Below are 23,673 nucleotides of genomic sequence, written 5' to 3'. Positions count from 1 at the left end.
GGAGGAGGAGGAAGAAGAAGAAGAAGGAAGAAGAACTGAAGAGAGCACATCTTCAGATGGGCATCTTGGACAGTAGCATTGGGTGAGGCCATAAGCCGCAGTGATGTGCTCTCTGTGTTGGTTTCTCCCAGAAACTTTGAAATAATTCCCTTATCAACAGGCAAGGGTTTGGGGGGGTAAGTATGCCCTTTTTGTTTGTGTGTCCAAAATCGGTCCAATGTATTGTATTCTCCTCACAGGGTCCAGATATGATTTTTGCCAGTTCACCTGGATTCCCAGGTCCTCCAGGAGATGCAGTACATATGTTATCTGAGAATATAACTCTTCTTCTTTCCTTATTATGAGCTAATCATTGAGAAATGGAAATATCATGATGCCTTCTATTCTCAAATGTGCTATAATCGCACTCATGCATTTTGTAAAGACTCTTGGAGCGGCTGACAATCTGAATGGAAGCACATTGTACTCCTACGCTGCATTTCCTATGGTAAACCTTAAGATTTTTTTTAAAAAAAAAATATGGAAGTATGCATCCTTCAAATCCAACAAGCTGGTCTTGTGGTAGCAAGCATGACTTGTCCCCTTAGCTAAGCAGGGTCTGCCCTGGTTGCATTTGAATGGGAGACTAGAAGTGTGAGCACTGTAAGATATTCTCCTCAGGGGATGGAGCCGCTCTGGGAAGAGCAGAAGATTTCAAGTTCCCTCCCTGGCAGCATCTCCAAGATAGGGCTGAGAGAGATTCCTGCCTGCAACCTTGGAGAAGCCGCTGCCAGTCTGTGAAGACAATACTGAACTAGATAGACCAATTGTCTTAGTATATGGCAGCTTCCTACCTTCCTATGTTCCTCCTTGTAAAGGAGCGGGTGGATACCTTGCAGCATTATCATGCAAAACTTCCTGGTATGGACCTACTTGTTTAAATGTATTGAGCATAATGGTACAGAGTCCACCATCCCATTTTGGAATTTCAAAGGAATGAGAGTAGAAGCCTTCTCTCTGACATAACCATCGCAAAGGCGCAATTGCACCTTCTCCCAAGAAAACCTTCACCAGTTGCATCAAAGATGCTGTTTATTGTGGAAAACATGTTGTTGCTTTGCTTTTGCCCATAATCCTTGCATTGAAACTGGCGATAGAGTCTTCTGTAATATCTTCACTCTGTGGGCTTAAAATTTGCCTTTGACGACCATAAGCGGGAGGATGAATATTTTATTATTATTATTATTATTATTATTATTACATTTATATCCCGCTCTTCCTCCAAGGAGCCCAGTGTGGTGTACTACATACGTAAGTTTCTCCTCACAACAACCCCGTGAGAAGTGATTGGCCCAGAGTCACCCAGCAAGTATCCTGGCTGAATGGGGATTTGAACTCAGGTCTCCCCAGTCCCAGTCCAGCACTCTAACCACTACACCATGCTTGCTCTTCCTTTAGAGTAGCATGGCTGAATGGGGATTGAACTCGGGTCTTCCCAGTCCTAGTCCAGCACTCTAACCACTACACCACGCTGGCTCTTCCTTTAGAGTATCATGGCTGAATGGGGATTTGAAATCAGAGTGCTGGTCTAGGACCGGGGAGACCTAACTACTGCACCACGCTGGCACCCATGGCTGGGCAGTAGTTGTAAATGTTTTTGCGTTATATTTTGACTTTAATTTTTCCATTGTGTGAATGGAAACAAGCCCTTGAACAAGCCCTTTCCATCATATAGAAGACTTTCAGTCCTTTCCTTCATTTACTTTTGTAGGTTTGCAAAAAGAAGCAAAGTATGTCTTCTGACTGATACTGCTGTGGAGAAGCCCATGATTGTTTCTGCCAAGTGCTTGGCGTTACTCAAGTGCTTCTGTGTGATGTTGGCGGACTTTGCAAAGGTATCTGCAAATCTCTTCCTAAACTCTTTAACTGAAAAATACTGTGCTTGCAGATGTACCTTTCTCCATAAAGAATGAGAGAACACAAGGTACATATCTTTTAAGTCGTCATGTTATGTTTTTTGCCAGGCACAAAAGGCGAGAGTAGTGTAGGTGGCAATTTGCCACCACACTCAGTACACCTTTTAAAAGTCTTTTTAATGTCCATTAGGATAAAAAGGTTGAGAGCCAAGCTGTAAATCTCAATTACTAAAGTCCAATAAAAATAGTCAAAATGCAGTCCAAGACAAAGCCAAAATTTATAACTAAAGCTGTCAAATTTCCACTCACAGAACCAAACTGAAAACTGAGGAGCACAGTCTGAGGTGCATGCTAAGGTGGTCAGAAAGAAACTAAAGGAATAGTGCTCCAGCTGCCAAAACAAATGGTCAACAAACGTGAGGGGCAGAGCGCGAGGAGCTTGGAAATCCCACCTGCAAGGTGCTGAACAGGCGCAGTACCCAGGCTTATGAATAGCAATGGATCATGCTACATGTTGATGTCTCAACATGTTTTTGCTGTTTTTAGGTGGCAATGTGATATCAATTTGAACGTATGGTTTCCAGTGTGCTTGCTTCTTTATATTTCATTCTTCCTGTATGCTGAGGCTGACATGCTTACCCCATTTTATCTTCTCATCAAGGCTGCAAGAGGTGGTAGTGGCTCAACCACAGCCACCGTGCTGAGCAGCAATTTAAACCCAGCTCTTCCTGCTCCAAATGTAACATTCTTCACATGACACTTCACTCTGAGATATGATGTACCAACGCCAGTTCATACGCACATAGGCTTACACCACTTCCTTCATATTTGGAAGAGTTATGTATAATAAATGCACTTATTTTGAGCTGTCAAATGCTGGAAGATATCCTGATGTTTAAAATTCCTAGCTGTCAGTATTTAAGAGCCAGTCCTGTAGCAAAGTGCGATTATTAAAAATAAATAAATTTAGAGCTCTGGCACCCGACTACCTACATTACGCCCCACCGCACCCAAGCTGGACTATGAAATCTGTTTTCTTGTTTAGTATTATGTCTATTCCAGAATCTTTATTAATACTCTGAATATGAATGGAAATTCACATGCATCCAGTTATTAAATTTCATTTGCTTCAATAAACTTCGCTGGCAGCAAAATGGGCATCCTCTGGACTGTGCAAAAACATGTTGAGAAATCATGGAGGAAAGGTAATACTGGGAGAAATACTTGATATACTGCCGCTCACCCCCCGCTAAATATGTGCATATGTATGGTCGTTGACGAACCCCCAATTATGTAACAAGCCTCCTGCTAAAAGAAAAAAGCAGCTGCATGGTGGCTTTAAAGTGCTCTCTTTCTAAGTTTCCAGCTGGGGTGGAAGAGAGGGAGACAGCTCTCCAGGCTTTGAAAAAACAAGCAGGTGGAGGGTGGCTAAACTAGCCCTGAGCAAGAGTGCCGGTGATCACCAACGCTACTACACAAATCAAAATAAGTCCTCCTGGGAGTGGGAGGGAGGAAGGTGCATGATGCCTTCTCTCCTCCCACCCATCTAGCAGACGGAGAGGCAATTCTATGCAGGGAACCAGATGCCTCTGTCCTGGGAACATTTTCTACCTGGGTAGAAGTGCTGCCAGCCATCTGCCCCCCACAACCCTGAAATAGCTTGGACACAAAAGCAGCTCGGACCCATGAACATTTTTGGAGACCAGGCCAGGTAGAACTACTGGCATAAGACAGTGAAGCCAGACAAGATTCCATAGACAAATGCCCGTTTATTCTAAACTTCCCAAAAGTCAAAGTCGTCTCTTAACACCTAATGCCATGAGAACACTAATGTCATTCATTGGAGTAAAATTAAAATTGCATACTGCGCCTTGGCCTGTTCTCATGACTGCTGTGGCACAAGCATCCCATACAGATATCCAGCTACTATTGGTTCTTTTAATAAGAAACTAAAGCAAGTTGAGAGTTTTTCGAATCTTTGTTTGGGTAACAGAGAGGGGATAAAGGCAAGTAGTTACCAAATCAGCCTCTCCATGCTTTGGGTTTCATGGCTAGACCTATGGGATGTTATGAAGTGGGGAGTTCCATGGCTGGCTGCTGTTTCCGGTAGTGTCCCAGCATGTAGAGTAATGTCTAAGTTGGTGCATCTCTTCATATGCCTTCCTTTTGAAGGGAGGTAAAGTGAATTTTTACTATCTTGGCTATCGGAGAGCGAGCACACATGCATGAAGATGATGGCATTGTAGGTATACTTGCTGGTCTGTCTCTCACACAAAAGCATAGAATTCAAGTCAGCACTTTGACCAGACTATTTACATGTTTTAATAAATCTTTACAATCAGCACTTATAATCAAGTACACAATTTTATATACAAGAACTATGTACACTTAGCTCAGACGTTTACATCACAGTACAATGTTGCCCTTAGAAATATTGTACACACTTACAATCACCAGACAGTAAAATCCAACAACAGTAGTGTCACAGCACCCCTTGAGACTGTTCATAAATTACATCATAAGAAAATATACGGCTGTAAATTGGGCTGGTAAAAAGTCTTATAAAATCTGAATGTATGGTATGCATTCACAGAATGTTTCCTCTATTGTCCTGACTGAAGGGTAATCTCTCTAATGTGAGGTCTCTGTGCACCTGCCCTTATAACCATCTTGAAAGAGAGGTGGAGATTGTAGGTTCACTGAGACCTTAGGGAGAGATGAACCTGCTAGTGTGCCAGTTTGTATGTTACTTTCTCCTCCTCCTCAGTGGTGAGGTGTCAAGTGAGCCTAAGACTGGTGCACCTCTACTAGCAGGTACAGGAATGCTTGTCCAAAAAGCGCTTTGTGGTGTGATATGAAGCTATTAACTCAATTGGGTAACCTCTCTCCCCAAACCAGCTGCTAATGTGTAGACCTCTTGTTATCAAACATGCTTGTGACTGTGATGAACGTCAACTAAGATTTTTCAAAAAGGGCAACCTATATCTGAGGTAGACTACCACCTTTTAGATGCTCCTTTCTATGGCAAGGATGTCTTTTATTAATCCCTGAATCAATGAGGAAAACTCAACCCATTTGCAGATGTTTAGTGTCAGAGACAGATAATATGGAGTTTAAGTTATGGATTAGGAGCAAGTAGTAGCAGGTAGTGCAAACTCTTAATAAGTTATCTGTAGGAAGAAAACAAGAACTTAGTGGCTGCAGGATTCTGTTCAAAATGCTTTGATGACATAATGATTAGAGAATCACTTTACTAGAAACATCAAATGAGCAATTCCAATGGAAGGGCTAGAGAAAATAGTGCTTTGATGGGATAAGTTAGTCTAGATCAGAGTTAATATATATATATTTTTAAAATGCTTATACTAGTGGTACTAGTATTCCAACATGTAAAATATGCAATTGCTTTTTATAGCTCTAACTTAAATTTAGTGCATTTCACAGGCTCAGCCTCAACCGTTGAAGCTCTTTGTGGGCATGGCGAAAACACACATACATACTCACTCACTCACCTCTAGATCTGGGCCTCGGCTACCAAAGGACACTTGAGAGGCCTCCACTCAAATTCCCGAAGGAATATCCCACCTTATAAAAATCAAGCTTTAAGTCTAAACATAATTTAATTCTGGGCATTTCACCAAAGAGATGAAGCCCCCAGATCTAACACTTATGTATGTGCAAATAAATGGAGACATTTGAAAGACGTTAAAGGACACTTATGATTAGTCCCTTAATATCCACCAATATCATTTCACTTAGTTTCTGCAGAATGGTCCTTTCAGCTGGCCTCCATGTTATCAGAAAGGCATTTTTACCTTTGAAGGTATGTTTCACACATTGTACATTTTTGTAATAAGAACTTTCTGCAGTTCAGGTTGCAAACACATACACAAAACTGATAAATATTTGCATATTTAGCTTAAGATTGCCAGCCATTTTGTTATACAACAGTGTGACTGCAAAATACAATCTGGAACACATGAGGGGAAACTAAACCCTTGGGATTGTTTTTAATGAAAGGCGGTATACAAATTTAACAATTAAAAAAAAAACTTGTCCCACACTTCAACCACTGGATAGACTGACCTAGAGAGTAGAGAACAGGTTTAGCACATACCAGGAGGGTGCCCCACCTCCCTAATGAATCACTTTACTTTCTCCCATACAGAGATGAATGGCAAGCATTGATTTGTGTATGAGAAAACAAAGTGATACACGTGGGGGAGGCTCTGAGTGCCAGTCCAAACCTGCTCTCTACTTCAGAAGTAGATGATGGGGCCATTACTAACAAATATCCGGCAGTGGAATGCAATGTCCCTGGTGTCCTTGTAACATCTAAGCCTTCCATACACCCACGCCTTCTCTCTCTGTACCTACCTGATGGCATGTTGAGAGTTTTACATTAAAAGCCAGTTATACATGAAATGGCTGAATTGAGCAAAGTATACAGGCAGTGTCAACTCTTTTCTAAAGCAACAAATCAGCAGAAATGAAAACTATCAAAATGAAAGCAAGTCTGGATATAAACAGTGTCTGGCAGTCTTTCTTTAGAGAGAATTGCATCAATTTTATTTGCTTTATTTCCTTTCTTGCTACATTTGGTTGTGTGGGTTTTTTTTTTTTTTTAAAGGATCCTCATTTTAAATTAAGACATTTGTGAAACATGATTGCTCTCACACACTTGGACTCCTACTACAATTTTAAAAGAATCTATGTATGATACCAGTCTCCCCTTGCATTCATATGTCTAAGAAAGATTGCTATGATTTGTTAAAATATACTGGCCATTTTGCCCAAAGGAAAAAACAATACTAAGTTGTGTAAAGGAATGGGGTGATACTGGCGTAAGGCTGACAAGTAACAAAAGCTACAAAAACAAGATTAAAATGAAAATTGATTCTGTCCCAGTACTAACCAATTTAGTACTTTATTCAAAATAATCAAGAATGCTAGATTTGGTTTACTTTTAGCTAATTGTTTAGTGTGGAAGGTTCAAAGTCAAAGTGATGGGAGTTTAGAGAAGCAATCTTGCCCTGTGACCTAGATTCAAGTTTCAAAATTACTTGTGGGGTGTTTTTTGTTTTTTTTTGCAAATAGAACACATTTCCTTTGGTTTATAGACTATCTTGATTTTAACTAGCAACCTAAGAAAATCCAAGCTGTCTTGGTCATTCCTCAAAGTAATATAAATGGAAGTGATAAGCAGGTACCGCACACTTGCCATATTAAGTGGCACATGACAAGTCACAGCTGCCTGTTGTTCTGCCCTCATCATAAAGGCACAACCGCCTGAAGTACCTTCTACCATGTATCCATGAAGGCTTTTGACAGTATCGACCCTTGAAACTGCATCGTTGCAGCAGCCAGCCCAAGGCCTCCCCAGGCCGTCATGCCCCAACTAGCCACCTGGAGCCGTGGCGCATGAATCCCACTGCATTCATTGCCTTCCAAGGCTAAGGCAAGCGAACCCACAGCAACCTGGAACGCAGGAGGAATCTGAATCATTCCCTGAATGAACCTCCTGTGTTACAGCACCATGCAAAGGAACCCTGCAAATGGGTCAATTGCACATTCCCATTTTTTAAAACAGGAAAACAAAACAAAAAACCCAATACAAATGATAACACATGCTGGCTTTTGCCAATAAAACCTGGCTGCTCATCACAATACTGAACATTTCTTTAAATTTTCAGATATTAGGGCCTTAACTATCCCCCCCAAAGTTCACCATTTTGTAGTCCCACAAGCATGTTCAAAGTTATAGTTCGTCCTTTTCCATCATTTCAAATGCTTCTATGTCTTCGTTCCAATCTGCTAATATTGATTCCATAGACTGGCCTTTATTATCCCAGCTATTACTGGGATTGGAATCTGTCTCAATCTTGGATTGTTCCTCAAGTTGATTATCAGATTCTGATACTTGACTGTTACTACTAGTCTCCTGGAGTCTGGGGATACAAGACTCCTCATTTGTAAGAGAAACGCTCTTGTCATCTGACTCTGCAGGTGTATTCAAGCCACCTTCTCCTTCAGGGTCCTGATTGACTAAGTTCAGATCAGTTGTGATCTCTTCGGCGCTCTGGTTATGGGAATCATTATCGGATGATTTCTGATCCATACTTTCCATTTCCAAATCTTAAGAGAAGAAGATAAAAACACAGTATTTTCACAAAATCTGCCTTATGTTTTCATAAGTATATGTACAGTATAATTTCATAAGTATATGTACAGTATAATTCTGGAGTATCAATCAATTTTCTAGCCCCCCCACCCGGTCAAAAAAACAACAACACTGCTGGTAAAGACTAATGTCATAGTTAACAAGTTAATTTTCCCAGTGCCTAATGACACACCTTCAGATTCCCAGCTTGGTGACTTTTGCAGCAATATTGCAAATAATAGGCAACAGTCTCAAGATCAAATGCAATTTATCCAGCAGTTCCCCTGCTGTTTGAGCAATCAGGTGATCAGTCAGCCCAGATCTGTAGGAGATATATATTCTATTTCTAAGCATCTCTATCTGAATGCATTTTGTAACCTTACAGAATCTCTCTCTGAAGCACAGCTGTTCAATATGGTTATCTTTATTTAATGTCAGTAGATTCCATAATATTCTACTGGGAATTCTTTCACATTGGAGTTTTCTCCTGAAGAATCACTGTTCATTGCGGAGGATCCTTGGCATGTTCTAGGCTAGGCCTAACTATTGACCTACACAAAGTAAATCCTAGAATACACCTAACATTTCTCTGCAGCTGTTCACAAAGTAAGATCAAGAATGGTGAATACAGTCTTTCAGGCAGCTTATCCGCTCTCATCATTCTTCTCATTGAGGAGCCCAAGGTTCTTAGGAATACAGTTTGAAGGCTACTGGTCTATGGACATCTCCTCCTGTGGGACCAACATGTCAACTGCATCCCGAGTAAACCTCCATAGATTCAGGCTTAGGTCATTATGGTTAATTAACACCACAGTTAAATCTTATAAAAGAAACATACCAATAAAAGGAGGACATTTCTAAAAATTCTTGGCAAAAGTGTACACATTTGATACTTACTGCTATCAATGTAGTTCGGAATCATTTTATCTTTAAATATAGTTGCTGAGATTCCAACGATAGCACAGGGAAAGGGGAAAAAGCACATATGCATTTTAAATCCACAAACTCACTAACTCACATGGTAATTAACACAGTACTTTCCTTAGGAAAATATATTTTAGGGAAGCATATGCTAGTGACATTGTTGCTGAGGCTACAGAGGATAGCATTTAGATCTTTAGCAGAGTTCAGTCACTAGAAACTCCTTCCATGAACAAAAGGAGAGTTGTGTTCACATAAGAGGTCCTTGGAATTCTCCTTCCATTTACAGAATTTTCTGCCAGTAGAGCAATGCTTTGCTAAAGGTCTGGATGCTAAGCTGTAATTTCTCCCATGGTTGGCCAAGGTGATTGAGAGGGTGGTGGCCTCTCAACTCTGGGCAGTCTTGGATGAAACAGATTATCTAGACCCATTTCAAACTGGCTTTCAGGCAGGTTATAGGACGAAGACTGCTTTAGATGACCTGATGGATGATCTCCAAAAGGGAATTGACAGAGGGCATGTGATTCTGTTGGTCCTTTTGGATCTCTCGGCGGCTTTCGATACCATCGACCACGGTATCCTTCTGCATCGCCTGCAGGGACTGGGTGTAGGGGGCACTGCTTTGCAATGGTTCCGCTCATACATCTCAGGCAGATTTCAGAAAGTGTTACTTGGAGGCTGCTGCTCTACAAAGCAAGAGCTATTGTATGGTGTCTCTCAGGGCTCCATTTTGTCTCCAATGCTTTTTAACATCTACATGAAACCGCTGGGAGAGATCATCAGGGGATTTGGTGCAAGGTGTTATAAGTATGCTGATGATACCCAAATCTACTTCTTCATGTCAGTTTCAACAGGCGGTGACATAACTTCCCTAAATGCCTGCCTTGAGGCAGTAATGAGCTGGATGAGGGATAATAAACTGAGACTGAATCCAAACATGACGGAAGTGCTCCCTGTAGGAAGCTGCAGTTCAGGAAATGGGATAGAGCTGCCTTTTCTGGATGGGGTTACACTCCCCCAGAAGGAACAGGTTCATAGTTTGGGAGTACTTCCGGATGCAACCCTCTCCATGATACCTCAAGTGGAGGTGGTGGCCAGGAGTGCTTTTAATCAGCTTTGAATGGTTCACCAACTGCACCCTTTTCTGGAATTGAGAGACTTTAAGACAGCCGTGTACATGCTGCTAACCTCCAGGCTTGACTACTGCAATGCACTCTATGTGGGGCTGCCTTTGTATGTAGTCTGGAAGCTACAATTAGAACAGAATGCTGCTGCCAGATTGGTCTCCAAGATGTCCTGTAGATACCATATTACTTCAATTCTAAAATATCTATGCTGGCTACCAATAGGTTTCCAGGCAAAATACAAAGTGCTGGTTATTATCTATAAAGCTCTTAATGGCTTGGGCTCATAAGACAATGCCTTCTTCATTATGAACCCTGCCGCCTAGTAAGATCTTCAGGGGAGGTTCGCTTGAGGGTGCCGCCAGCTTGTCTGGTGGTGACTCAAAGGCGTACCTTCTCTGTAGTTGCACCAGGACTGTAGAATGCACTTCCTGCTGAGATTACAGCTGCTTCATCCCTGATGGCTTTTAGGAAACAGCTGAAGACACATCTCTTCAGCCAAGCTTTTTAGTTCGTTGGTGTTTTTATAGATATTTTTATGTGGTTTTATATGTTTTAACTGTTAAGTTCTTGGTTTGTTTCATGCTATAAACCACCCAGAGAACTTGGTAGTGGGTGGTATTCAAATTTATTAAATAAATAAATAAATAAATAAATAATAATAATTTGCTACCTGAAAGGAATTTCTTTAGAACAGGGTGACAAAGGCAGGGTTAAATAATGCTATCTCAGCCCTAACCAAGGAGATACTATTCTGTAGCATGATTCACAGAACTTGAAATGGAACAGGGTTGCAATCCTGTTGGTTAAAAACCAATGTGTGTCTCAGGACCGATGTACATTGCTGGTCACATGCTTGATTTAGTCTTCTGCTCTAGTAATGGTGGTGTTCCACCCATGGGGAACACTTATGATTTCCCCATTGTCATGGATGGATCACTACCTGGTTAAGGTTGGACTGACAACTGCAATGCACCTCTGCAGGGGTGAAGGACCTATTAGGATGGTCTGCCTGAGAAGATTATTGGATGCAACAGAATTCCAAGCCTTTGAGGGCTTTAAGGTGGGTTCCACCAGCGATCCTATTGACGCCCTGGTTCAGACTTGGAATAATGAACTAACTAGGGTGGTAGACACAATTGTTCCTAAGTGCACCTCCTGACCCGCTTCTAAATTAGTCCCTTGGTATACAGAACAATTACAGAGGCTGAAACGGCAAGGCAGGCAGTTAGAGACTCGACTTGAATCTGGCAGCTTACAGCACAGAGCACATCTATGCTCAAGCAATGAGTGCAGCAATGAAGCAACTTCTTTCTGTATGCATTGCATTCTCAAGTTCACATCCAGCAGAACTGTCCTGGGTTGTGAAGGGACTAATATGTGCCCTGCCTCCCTTGAATCAGAATTTAGAGCCATCGGTGAGTCGCTGTGACACCTTTAATGATTTCTTTTGCTGATAAAATCTCTCAGAGTCAAGCCAAACTGGATTCCACAGTTATTGCAGAATCTATTATGGAGGTGTCTGACTCCTCTTGTATGATTAGGTTGGATCAGTTTCAGTTTCTCCTGAAGACATGAACAAGCTGCTTGGAGAAATCTACCTTACCACCTGTTCTCTCAACCCTTGCCCTAAATGACTTATACAATCTAGCAGGGCAGTTATTGGAGAGGGTCTTGTTAGTATAATCAGTGCCTCTCTGAGCAAGGGAAGGATGCCTCCTTGTCTCAATGAGGCAATTGTTAGATCATCTTTGAAGAAACCTGCATTGGCTCCCTGCGAGCTAGGCAATTATAGGCCGGTTTCCAATCTTCCATGGTTGGGCAAGGTGACTGCGAGGGTAGTGGCTTCTACCCAAAAGAACTCACAATTGAAAAAGAAACACAAGAAAAACATCTGTACAAACCATTGGAAGAAATGCGGTGTCCTGATGAACAGACCACCACTTTACAAGGTGCCTCTTTGCCTTGTTAGCAGGGGTCTACTGCTACAGCATTAATATTCTCCACCAACTTACCTGAAACAAGTTAGGCTGACAATACCTTTTGGGCAGGGCAGGAAGAGTTTATTGGAGTTGCTATTGCATTAGCTATTACATTTCACTTGAGGCACAAATGACCCGGCTCAAACTATCATACTTTGGACACATTATGCGAAGATCCAGCTCCCTTGAGAAGTCCATAATGTTGGGAAGAGTTGAAGGGAAGAGAAGAGGACGACCAGCAGCAAGGTGGATTAACTCAATCACAACAGCAATGAATGCACCAGTGAGAGACCTTAAAGGCGGAGGCTGTGGCCAGGAGTGCTTTTTATAAGCTTAGGCTGATTCGACAGCTGCGTCCATTCTCTGAGGAGGATGACTTCAGAACAGTGGTGCACCAGCTGGTCACCTCCAGGCTTGACTACCGTAATGCGCTCTATGTGGGACTGCCTTTGTACGTAGTTCGGAAACTTCAGTTAGTTCAAAATGCGGCAGCCAGGCTGGTCTCCGGAGCAACTCAGAGAGACCATATTATGTCTGTTTTGAAACAGCTGCCCTGGCTGCCGATATGTTTCCGGGCAAAATACAAAGTGCTGGCCATTAAAGCCCTGAACGGCTTAGGTCCAAGTTAACTTAGAGAGCGCCTTCTTCGGCCTGATCCCCACCGCACGCTAAGATCATCTGAGGAGGTCCGGCTACAGTTGCCACCGGCTCGTCTGGTGGCGACCCAGAGGCGGGCCTTCTCTGCAGCCGCTCCTAGACTGTGGAATACACTCTCTGCAGAAATCCGTAAATTGAATTCTTTATTGGCATTTAGAAGAGCCCTAAAGACCTACCTGTTCGGTCTGGCCTTCCAGGGTTTTTAAATTGTTTTAAAGGGTCTTTAATGTATCAGGTTTTTTATAAGGTTTTGAATTGTTTTATTTTTTAGCTGCTTTATTGTATTTTAAAATTTTCATTCTTGATTATTGACTGGTTTTAGCTGTTTGATATCTGTGAACCGCCCTGAGCTATTCTGTAAGGGCGGTCTAGAAATCGAACAAACAAACAAACAAATAATAAATAATAAAGGCCAAGTTGAAGACAGATCATGCTGGAGAGAATCTATCTACGTGGTCGCTAAGAGACGACACCGACTTTATGGCACTTAATCAATCAACCAAATTAGCTGTCTTCCAAATCCTCTAGTAAGGAGACCAATTTTAATAATTGTATGTTTTATTTTAATGATCAACATTAGTACTTCTGAAGGAACTCAAAAGTGAGAATGCCATCTGGCCCTGCTGACCCACTAACTATTTAATTTAGCAATTAGTCCTAAACATTATTTTTAAGAAATCAACATGCCAATTAATATTCCATAAAAGTACAAAGATCTCTTCCTTAATGTAATCGCCATCAAAATGAGAGCAAACACCATATCTCCAATCCCAGCAAGAAAACAATTCAAGGAGTTTGAAACAATTACAGGATGCCCTCTTTTTTCACAGGGGTTCTGATCTAGCCTATTGCCATGAACAGAGAAACCATGAAAAAAGAAACTTGAGCCTATGGGGACGGGGTGGGTGGGGAAGAAATAAGAGTAGTAAAGCACATTACCTTGCTCTCCAGCAATGCCCTTCCAACCCCCCAATCCTCCATTTTGGGGGCTTTTGTTTTTGTATGTCAGAACATCACAAAATGGCCACTGGAAGTCATTTCCGAGTGGCACTTAGCCAGAAATAGCTGAAAATAACCCTAGTTTTAGTGTGCAACAAAACAAAAAACAAAACAAAGCAAAAGGTCTCTATACCACGAATAGCCAGAAATAGCCATAGTTTTAGGCATGTGAACAAAGCAGCCAGTTCTCTAATACAAACAGCTAATAATAGGGCTAATTTTTGCCCATAAATGAAGAAACCGGGTTTCTATGACCCACCAGCCAACAACAGAAACGGTGATAGGACAACCTGCGAAAAACGAGGGTCTCCTGTATTCAACACAATATGCAGCTTGGTTCATTCACAATGGCAAACCATACTTATATTACATAGTTTCCCTCTTACCTCTATCTTTTGCTTTGTCAGAGAGCAGCACTTCTACAGCTTCATATTCTTGGATGGCATCAAGAATAATAGTGCCTTCCTTGTTGAACAGAAACAGCATGGGAATGGTGATGTCATCTGTATTCTTGCCATCACCCGCCATTTGGAAGAGAGGGGCTGTGTCACTGCTGCTTCCTTCATTGTCATCTAGTCAGCAGACAGTTGCAATAAGCAGTGCTTCCATTAACAGACTGCTTTTACCCACTAAATCTTAATTTAGTCTCTCTCATTTCCAGTAGCATAGAATAGTATGCTAAAAGACTGATCTTAGTATATAAGGAATTTTAGAGCAAAGGATAGCATACAAGTTCACTAAAAAACACACACTTCATCTCAACTTGCCAGCAGTATGGCAGTACATAAGGCAGCAGATAAAAACCAATGATTTTTTAAAAAGGATTCTGCCCCTCAATTAAAATCTGACTTTAAAAAAATTTAAATCAGGTTTTAAGATGTTCTTAGAACTATGGAACATAAGAAGCTGCCATAGCTCAATATTGTCTTCACAGATTGGCAGCGGCTTCTCCAAGGTTGCAGGCAGAAATCTCTCTCGGCCCTATCTTGGAGAAGCCAGGGAGGGAACTTGAATCCTTCTGCTCTTCCCAAAGCGGCTCCATCCCCTGAGGGGAATATCTCACAGTGCTCACACATCAAGTTTCCCATTCATAAGCAACCATGGTGGACCCTGCTTAGGGCACAAATCATGCTTGCTACCATAAGACCAGCTCTCCTCTCTACAATATGAACCTAGGTCAAAGATATTATTTTGAACAGTAATTATAATTTCTAATTATATTCTATGCATATACTCGTTAACAGCAGTATATGGAGATGAGAAATAACAGACCTGACCAGTCCTATACTGCAGGTGATATACATGCACATGCAGTCAAACCCTTACCTTTCTCTTTCTCTCTAAAAGTGCAAAGACAGACAAGATCAATAAATAGAGGATTTGGGGGGATGGAGCAGATTTGAGCAGAGAGTTTTGATATAAAAATGCAAGGGACAAGGGAGAGGAACAGAAAGTGAAAGAAAGAGTGAAAATAACATATTCATGCAGTCCCGAAGAAACTTATTCTGAGTGCAAATTTCATAGCTGGATAGCCAGTTCAAGAAATATATGTTTGCTGATGAAGTTTTAAGGGAAGTCACATCAGTGAGGTGGTAGAAGTAAAGTAAACATTTGGATTTCGAGACCACTGAAGTGATAATCCAGCTTTTAACAGCAGCAGCCTCTCATGCAGGTGTAGAGAGAATTTTTCCTTCCTTTAGACTAATTTATTCTAAATCAAAAAATAATTTGGGAATTGAACAAGTTGTTCTAGTAAGAACTAATCTGCCTGATTGGCTGAGCCCTGGAGTTCACCAGCCTGTCAGTCAGGACAGGGTTCACTTCTGATTAAAGCTTTAGGGGAGGGGTGGCTGATCACTACAATATTATAAAGCAATTCTTCTGGTTTTTTCAGATGAAGTACCAAAGCAAGTACTTGTGAAATTATTAGGTGATGAACTAGCTCCAGGTCAATTAATCATGGGTGTCTGGAGGATATTATTGCCATGTTGTGGTTGGAGAACCACCCCCATTACCAAACAGACATAAATTGTACTAATAAGCTTGTTTTTCAGCCTACTTTTTAGTAGGCTATGAGGTCACCCAGTAGAGAGAGAGAGAGAGAGTGTGTGTGTGTGTGTGTGTGTGTGTGTGTGTGTGTGTGTGTATAGTGCGCATATCCGTCCCCCTGACCCTCCCCATCAACTTGCAATGCCTGGACCAATATGAACCAAATTGGGTACAGCTGTAGGGACACAAAAGGACTTCTCAATGGCGTAGTTTGTGATAATATCATCCACCCTGATTCAAGATGGCAGATGCATAAATGTTTAAGCTGCAAGTGGGCTAACTTGTGAACTGCCTTACCTATTTGAACCATATTTGCTGCAGCTGTAGGGTCACATGGGGACACCTCAATGGCATAGTTTGTGATGATGCCATCCACCTCAAGACGACAGACGCATAAACATTTGAGGTGCAAGTGGGCTAACTTGTGGACTGTTTAACCGATTTGAACTAAATTTGGTACGGTTATAGTGAGTGACAAACAGGGACACCTCAACAGCATGGCTTGTGATGATGTCATCCACCCCAGTTCAAGATGGCGGACCCATGAACATTTGAAGTACAATTGGGCTAACTTGTGAACTGCCTAACAGATTTGAACTAAATTAGTCCAGTTGTAGGGATAATGAAAGGAAAGTAGGAAGATTAGTTCTTACTAGAACTTTTTAATTTTTCCAGTTTTAATTTTTACAGACAGTCATCTCTCATCACTTCTATCTGACTCCGTTCTTTAGCCTCTGTCCCTGAGAAGCTCGGTTCAGGCACAGGTATACGCTCAGTATCCTCTGTCGTGAAGGGGCAGAAAATTCTTCCGATCTTCCTCAATCTACTTTTCTTTTCCATTTTGTAGCAGGTCAGGTATTAAACTCAGCAGGTTTAGAATTTGCACTTTCATGTTAGAAAACCTCTACATGAGCAATATAGGGGTGTGAATAACACACCCATGCCACGGCTCATACAGACTTCCAGGTATGCAACAGGACAACTTTTTTCATGAACTTGACAGTCTGCCAGTTATTTATCTGGCTACCCTCAGTTAATCTCTGAATTTAACTAGCCAGTCCCATCAAGTCGAAACCTTGGGAGTATATACCTGTACATTTACTTTAAAGCTATTTGAGAGCAAGAGTCATGCCTGCCTTAACCATCAAAATATCACACATTAACCGCAATCTTTGTACAACTTCTCTATTTTACTTACCAATAACAATGCCGCCTATGGCTCCAGCTTTCTGGATGTTCCGTGCCTTTTCAGCAAACATACACTGCCCTCTTTGCATCAAAGCAATTTTCTCCTTCAGTGCTTCGGGATTGGTGATTTCAGAGCATCCATTATATGGTTTACTGACTACAACAAATCCTCTTGTCTGTCGGAAAGATTAAAGGCTTTGGTTTACAATATTCAAGCCTGTATTTTCCCCAGGATAACATCTAGACAGTATGCTGGGAAAATATAGGTGTACAATCCAACGCAAAGCTAAGTGCTCTTAGAGAAATTGAAATCAACCGGTCAGTAACTTTAGTCTAGACATTCTATTGCATGATTTCTGATTACTAAGTTCACATCCCTACTTTTATTTAGTGTGAAATGAACAAGTCATGTTTCAAAGTTATTTTAACTCCTGCAGATTTAACGTTTTCTTGCAGATTTAGTGTAAAATAAAAGCTGGTTGTACTTTGACCTGCTAACCCAAAGTTTTTCAGAGTAAACACTTCTAGCCTTGATCTAGTGGGTCTGATGTAAATTTCCAAATGTGAGAAATAAAGCAGGATATAAATCTGTCAAATTAAACAAAATGTTAGGGATTGAATGGAGGAAACTTCGTACAATCTCATTATGTTCTTAACTCCTCCCGCTGTTTATTCTGCCTCAGGATAGAGGGTTGGACCAGATGATTCAGAGAGTATCCCGACATTAAATTTAAAAAAAAAGGAAAAAAGGAAGTATGTAAGGCAGACTGATGGCGGTATGGAAGATATTTAAAATGTGAATTCTGTTTGTTTTTAAGTTGGCTATGTGCATGTGTATAGGGATCCATGTTGCTCCAGTTTGGGGCTACACGGGTGTAGAAACATACTTTGGCATGCATATCACTTGCGGGATTGAGATCATGGATGTAAACAGGTGCTGCATGCATTATTACCTCAGCCCAGTTCAGCAGCCAGTGCTATATAAGAACATAAGAACATCCCTGCTGGATCAGGCTCAAGGCCCATCTAGTCCAGCATCCTGTTTCGCACAGTGGCCCACCAGATGCCGCTGGAAGCCACAGACAGGAGTTGAGGGTGTGCCCTCTCTCCTGCCATTGCTCCCCTGCAATTGGTACTCAGAGGCACACCCTTGAGGCTGGAGGTGGCCCACAGCCCTCTGACTAGTAGCCATTGATAGACCTCTCCTCCATGAAGTCATCCAAACCCCTCTTAAAGCCATCCAGGTTGTTGGCCGTCACCACATCCTGTGGCAGAGAGTTCCACAAGTGGATCACACGTTGTGTGAAAAAGTACTTCTGTTTGTTGGTCCTAGACCTCCTGGCCATCAATTTCATGGAGTGACCCCTGGTTCTAGTGTTGTGTGAGAGGGAAAAGAATCTCTCTTTCTCCACGCCATGCATGATTTTATAGACCTCTATCATGTCTCCCCGCAGTCGTCTTTTTTCTAAACTAAAAAGCCCCAGGTGTTGTAGTCTTGCCTCATAAGAAAGGTGCTCTAGGCCCCTGATCATCTTGGTTGCCCTCTTCTGTACCTTCTCCAGTTCAACAATGTCCTTTTTAAGATGTGGTGACCAGAATTGTACGCAGTACTCCAAGTGTGGTCACACCATAGTTTTGTATAAGGGCATTATAACCCTTTACCCTTTACAAAATGCCATTACAAAACCCTTTACAAAATGCCAATATTTTTCCATTTGACTGTTCCAGAGAGCTAGATTGTCCCCTTTCCCAAACAGCTGATGGGTGAGATTTCAGCTTTTATTTTAAAAAGTTCTTCATATGCTGCTCTTTGTACATACTGTTGGATTGGAATCAAAAGACCTCAACCAGCTTTTCAGAAACCTGACACACAGGTATATTCTAATTTTCCAATTCAGGTTCACAATGTTTATCAACAGCAGTTACTGTATTTATCTGAATCCAAGATTAGGTTTTATCCAAGTTCTATGTTAGAAATCAGAGAGCTCATTTTAAATTCAGAATCCTCTTCCTTTCAGATAAATACAGGTATGACCTGTATTTAACCTCTATTTTGAAGGGGTCATCTTAAATTTGGAGTTGTCTTCTAATTGGGTAAATACAGTATCTATGTCACAATGAACATTAGCAACTGTAATCTGTTTGTTAGATGAATCAGCTAATCAAATTTGTGACAATTCGTAGCCAACACAGCAGTATCCTATAGCACCTCAAAGAACCAATTATTAGGGTACAGACTTTTGGGAGACTAGAATCCACTATGTTAGATCCTACTACTGATGGTAGGAATACTCAGAGCAAGGTTAAAATGGCTGATATTAGATATATTCAGGCTTATATTGCAATCCTCTCCCTGCTCAACACAGACACAGACACACACACCCCACCACCATTTTGAGCATTTGTTGTGGTTACATTTTATACCTTATAATGACCAGGGATATGGTTGGCTCTTGACAAATAGCTGCATGTGATGACCGATATCTTCACTAAATTGGCATCTAGCAGGTGCCAATGGCATTAGGAGAAAAATGGCATCCACCACAAGACGGGGGGGGGGGGGGGGGGCATGTAGAAGACCAAAAAAGGAATGTCGACATTTTTCCAGCAAAGTGTTCTGTGAGCAATTTGAATATAAAAACCACAACCACATGCAGAGTTGGGTAGACAGAAGCACAGTGATTTTGGGCTTAAGGCTGCCCACATTCTGAACTGGATTGTGACCAAAATATATCCCTTTTGTCCCCTGCAATAGGAAAACTTTGGTACTGCTTGCTTCACTACAATCTCCACCCTGTTTCCCCCCCCAAAAATATCTCTCCTGTGATTCCTTTACTGTCTAAGAACAGGCTACTTCAACAAGACAGTATATTTACAGCTAAATGAAAGCTAAGTATGCCTTCCTTTCTTTCAATTGATTCACCAAGGAGGCCTACTGCAGTCCAGCAAACTGGGCATGAGCCTGAATTCTGACAACACATGCATACATGACAAGAGGGGAAGGCAACTGGCAACAACTGCAATGAGGTATTCAGTGCTGCACAAATGCATGTTCATCACTGTGAAGATTAAGTCATCACAAATATGCAGATGTAGGGCCCAAGCATGGTGGCAGGAAGGGTACAAATGTACTTGGGCCTGGTTGCCAAGGAGCCCAAACAAGCCCATAACTATGTGAAGGCGGGGTGGGTGGGAGAAAGACTTCAAGAAAACATCCCGCCCCCCACAAAAAAACCCCAAAGTCTCACCATGTCAGAATGATAGTAAAGCAATAAAAAGCCAATCTATTCCATTTCATTATTAGACTATAAGAATGAGTTAGAGCCCATACTGTGTTTATGCTCATGAAATATTGTTTAAGGCCTGCTGAAAAGCACAATAAACCTTGGCAGCTGTAGACTTCTCACTGTCCTCCATTAAGACAGACATAAGAATTCATGTAATAAGTCATCAAATTCTGAATTTAGATAAAACACACTAAAAAATGTGAGGCAGACTCTCTCCAAGTTCTAAAGAAAGCCTGAATTTCTCCTCTACTTTCCCCCAGAGTAAGCTACCCGACCAGAAGCCAAGTTGTCACCAACCCCACCCTGGTGCATTAATACAAGCAACTATACCTGCCACCTCTTCTGTTTTGCAAGTATTATGGAACACTCTCCCTAGCTTAGGGGTTGTGGGTGCACAGAAGGCCTCCCTACTGATTTCCCTCCCTTTTTCTGGAAAGTCTCTTTCTCTCTCTCTCCCCCTCCCCTGCCCCTATGCAAGTGGTTTAGTGGCCCAAATACATGGAAGTAGTATTATTTGGGATCCTTTCCTCTTATCTGCTTGCCCTTGAGCTATCTTAGCCTTAGCCTGAATGTAACTAAGAATAAAAACAGGCTGTCTTTTTGACACAGGGAGGCCTGTTCAATAGGCCTCTACCTATGTAAACCACTTTGGGAACGTTTGCTGAAAAGCGACATATAATTATTATTCGTATTCATATAGGACAATCCTTAATCTAGACAATCCTTAATCAATCCTTAAAAGCTCTGCATGTGAGCAATTTCCTGGCACACACCAAAACCTTCAAGCAAACCAACAGATTATTCAATATTATTATAATGCTATTAAGAGAGTACACACCCCTGATTTGTGTTTGGATAAGTCCATTCCAAATTGTGCAGGCCCAGCTGTCAATACTACTCTGCCAAAGAACGGGTGAGAAACAATTTGAACTGCACGAGGAGGTAACTGTTGCTCTTTCTGTTGTTGACTGGACAGCTCAATCATTTCTTGCATGAACCGTAAACCATCTTCAGCGTCTATTGAACTTGCCGCCTAGTGAAAGAAACAAGTAAGCAAGTTCTCACATATGAGATGACCAGCATTTTACTAGAGCCTCTGTTTCTTGACTCTAGAACTGCAGACAAAATATACAAATCTCCCAAGGAAGCTTCATTATTCATTGTTCTGTATGCCTAGATATATGACTGTAGCCAACAGTGTTTTAGAGCTACAGACATGTACAAATCTGATATAGGGAGCATCTGCGTGGGGACAGTTTCTTGCTGCTCTAGGGAAGGCATTTGTTTCAGGGAGTTAATGATTTCCATGCCCACCCCCACCCACCCTGCCCAACTATACACATCACAGATGACCTCAACACGTGCTATTAAAATAATTGTATCCCACTTTATGGGGTGAGCCACTTGAAGGTAGCTTATGACATAATGTCCAGACTTATTAAAAGCATAGCAGCAGTAAGAACCACAATAGCCAAGCAGCAAGAGAACAGCCTCCAGTTAAACAGCTCAGAGGGATCCACATGCTCTCTGAAGTAAGAACTTGCTGCCCAAAAACCACCAGCAAAGGAGTGGAATGCACCCCTGGTCCTATGATGAAAAAGGTCCTGTCCTAGGTGATCCCTATCATACATAATATTTAAAGGACATGGCATGGATCTAACTTCACAATAGGTTGTTAAGTTTAAAAAACAATATCTGTCCCAAAATATCCAAACAGAGTTGACAGTACAACTCTGTAATCCAGATTTGTGAAGCATCAAGAAATAAAAATGGTATTGTCCAATTGCTTCAAAGTTTATAGAAGTAACTACTTCTTCCCATATCTAAAATTTTAGAGTGTCTGGATGTCATCTCATTTGTCTGAGATTATGCTGTATAAATAAGGGGTGGATCATACTTGCAAGCAGCACATTGAGATCTTACCTGGATAGCATGCTGCACCAACTGGACTCTTCCATCTTTGAGATGAATCAAGCTGACTCCCATCTTCTTCAGTATTTCTAGATGCTCAGGATTGCTGGCCATGAAATCCCTGGCTCTGAGTGGTGGCTTTGGTCCACTGCCCAAACTTTCTTCCCTGCAAGAGAGAAAGAACTAGCAAGCTTTTTAAAAATGGAATCAATTTTGTGTCAAAATTATATGCAAGAAGTATTGCTGTTGTTTATTTCGGCCCAAGGCCAGCATAATGCAAGAAGTATGAATGACTGAAGTATAGCATGGATTGTCAGCAGAAACCACTGAATGGCTAATAGATGTGAAAAACGCTTTTGCAATCTGGCAGGCTGAACACTCTCATCATTTCCCCCTAAACCTTCCATCTGGTTTTAATCTAGGGCAAACCACTCTGTACACTGTAGCCCAAGCATGCAAATAAGAGCTTAATTTGGATCCTTATTTCAGTGATCAAATACATTCTGTGAAGTTTCCGTATGCTTCTCTTCCCAAAAAATGCAAAACACAAAGAGACAAAAAGCCTCCCCCCCACTCTGCTCCATTCCTATCAGAGTTCTGTTGCACACTCTTGCCTCAGTTACTACATCCTTGCCTTCAACCCGTTTCATTTTGTTCAATATGCAGCTAGCAGGATTGCTCACACTGGTTGCTCTGCTCAGTTCCACCCACTGGCCTTCCCATACTGCTTTGAATTCAAAATAAATCTGTCATTTGTATGAAACCAGACTGTCTGTCAGATTGATTTAATTGACTGACTGATTGATTTCATTTCTATACTGCTCTTCCAAAAATGGCTCAGGGCGGTTTACACAGAGAAATAACAAATAAATAAGATGGCTCCCTATCCCCAAAGGGCTCACAATCTAAAAAGAAACATAAGATAGGCACCAGCCACAGTCACTGGAGGTACTGTGCTGGGGGTGGATAGGGCCCCCTGCTAAAGAAAGAGAATCACCATGTTAAAAGGGGCCTCTTTGCCAAGTTAGCAGGGGTATGGTCTCGTGCCACTTCATAGTCATAGTCTTGTTCCACTCCAGCCTAGTGAAACAAGACTTTCATAGTCTTGCTCCACCTCTAGCTCCAAGCCTGCCACAAAACCTTTACTCATCTACTTCCATCACAAAGTCCTGCATACCTTCTTTCCTGGAACACACTCCTTTCTTTGTTTACTTCATGCAACTAAACTAGCTACTACAAATGCTTTGTCACAGTTTAGATGTCAATGTGATGCAAGGCATGTGGGGGTGGGGGGGAGATCCCAATACTTGCCTCAATGGCATGCCAGACATCTCATTTAAACTGGTTTGCCTCACCTGTGCATGGAGCATTTGCAGATCCAAGGTCTGTAGCTCAGGTGGGCACCTTGCTGGAGTGCTAATTCTGGATATGTAACAGCTGATGGTCCAGTTTAAATGCAAAGCCAGGCCATGCAATACCATTTAGGCAGGTTTTCTTGCA

General features: G+C 41.7%; 1 protein-coding gene across 3 annotated transcripts in view; it reads right to left on the bottom strand.

Moving 5' to 3' along the window:
• Positions 1–4,193: 4,193 nt before the first annotated feature.
• The window catches only part of EDEM3 (ER degradation enhancing alpha-mannosidase like protein 3), a 65,851-nt gene continuing 46,371 nt past the window's right edge, over positions 4,194–23,673 (bottom strand). For 2 of the 3 annotated variants that reach the window (XM_053247087.1, XM_053247089.1), the window contains 6 exons: positions 22,186–22,339; positions 21,101–21,295; positions 16,986–17,151; positions 14,125–14,310; positions 8,953–8,997; positions 4,194–8,030 (listed from right to left, as the gene is read on the bottom strand). In XM_053247087.1, coding sequence (XP_053103062.1) covers positions 7,654–8,030; positions 8,953–8,997; positions 14,125–14,310; positions 16,986–17,151; positions 21,101–21,295; positions 22,186–22,339 — 1,123 coding nt within the window. In that variant the 3' untranslated portion in view covers positions 4,194–7,653. The remainder of the gene's footprint in view (positions 8,031–8,952; positions 8,998–14,124; positions 14,311–16,985; positions 17,152–21,100; positions 21,296–22,185; positions 22,340–23,673) is intronic. The other variant, XM_053247088.1, reaches the window with a different exon arrangement.

The sequence above is a fragment of the Hemicordylus capensis genome, chromosome 4, assembly GCF_027244095.1.
Source record: "Hemicordylus capensis ecotype Gifberg chromosome 4, rHemCap1.1.pri, whole genome shotgun sequence".
Classification (NCBI taxonomy): Eukaryota; Metazoa; Chordata; class Lepidosauria; order Squamata; family Cordylidae; genus Hemicordylus; species Hemicordylus capensis.
Note: the sequence above shows the minus strand (reverse complement) of the source record. Positions and strands in the feature narration are given on the sequence as shown.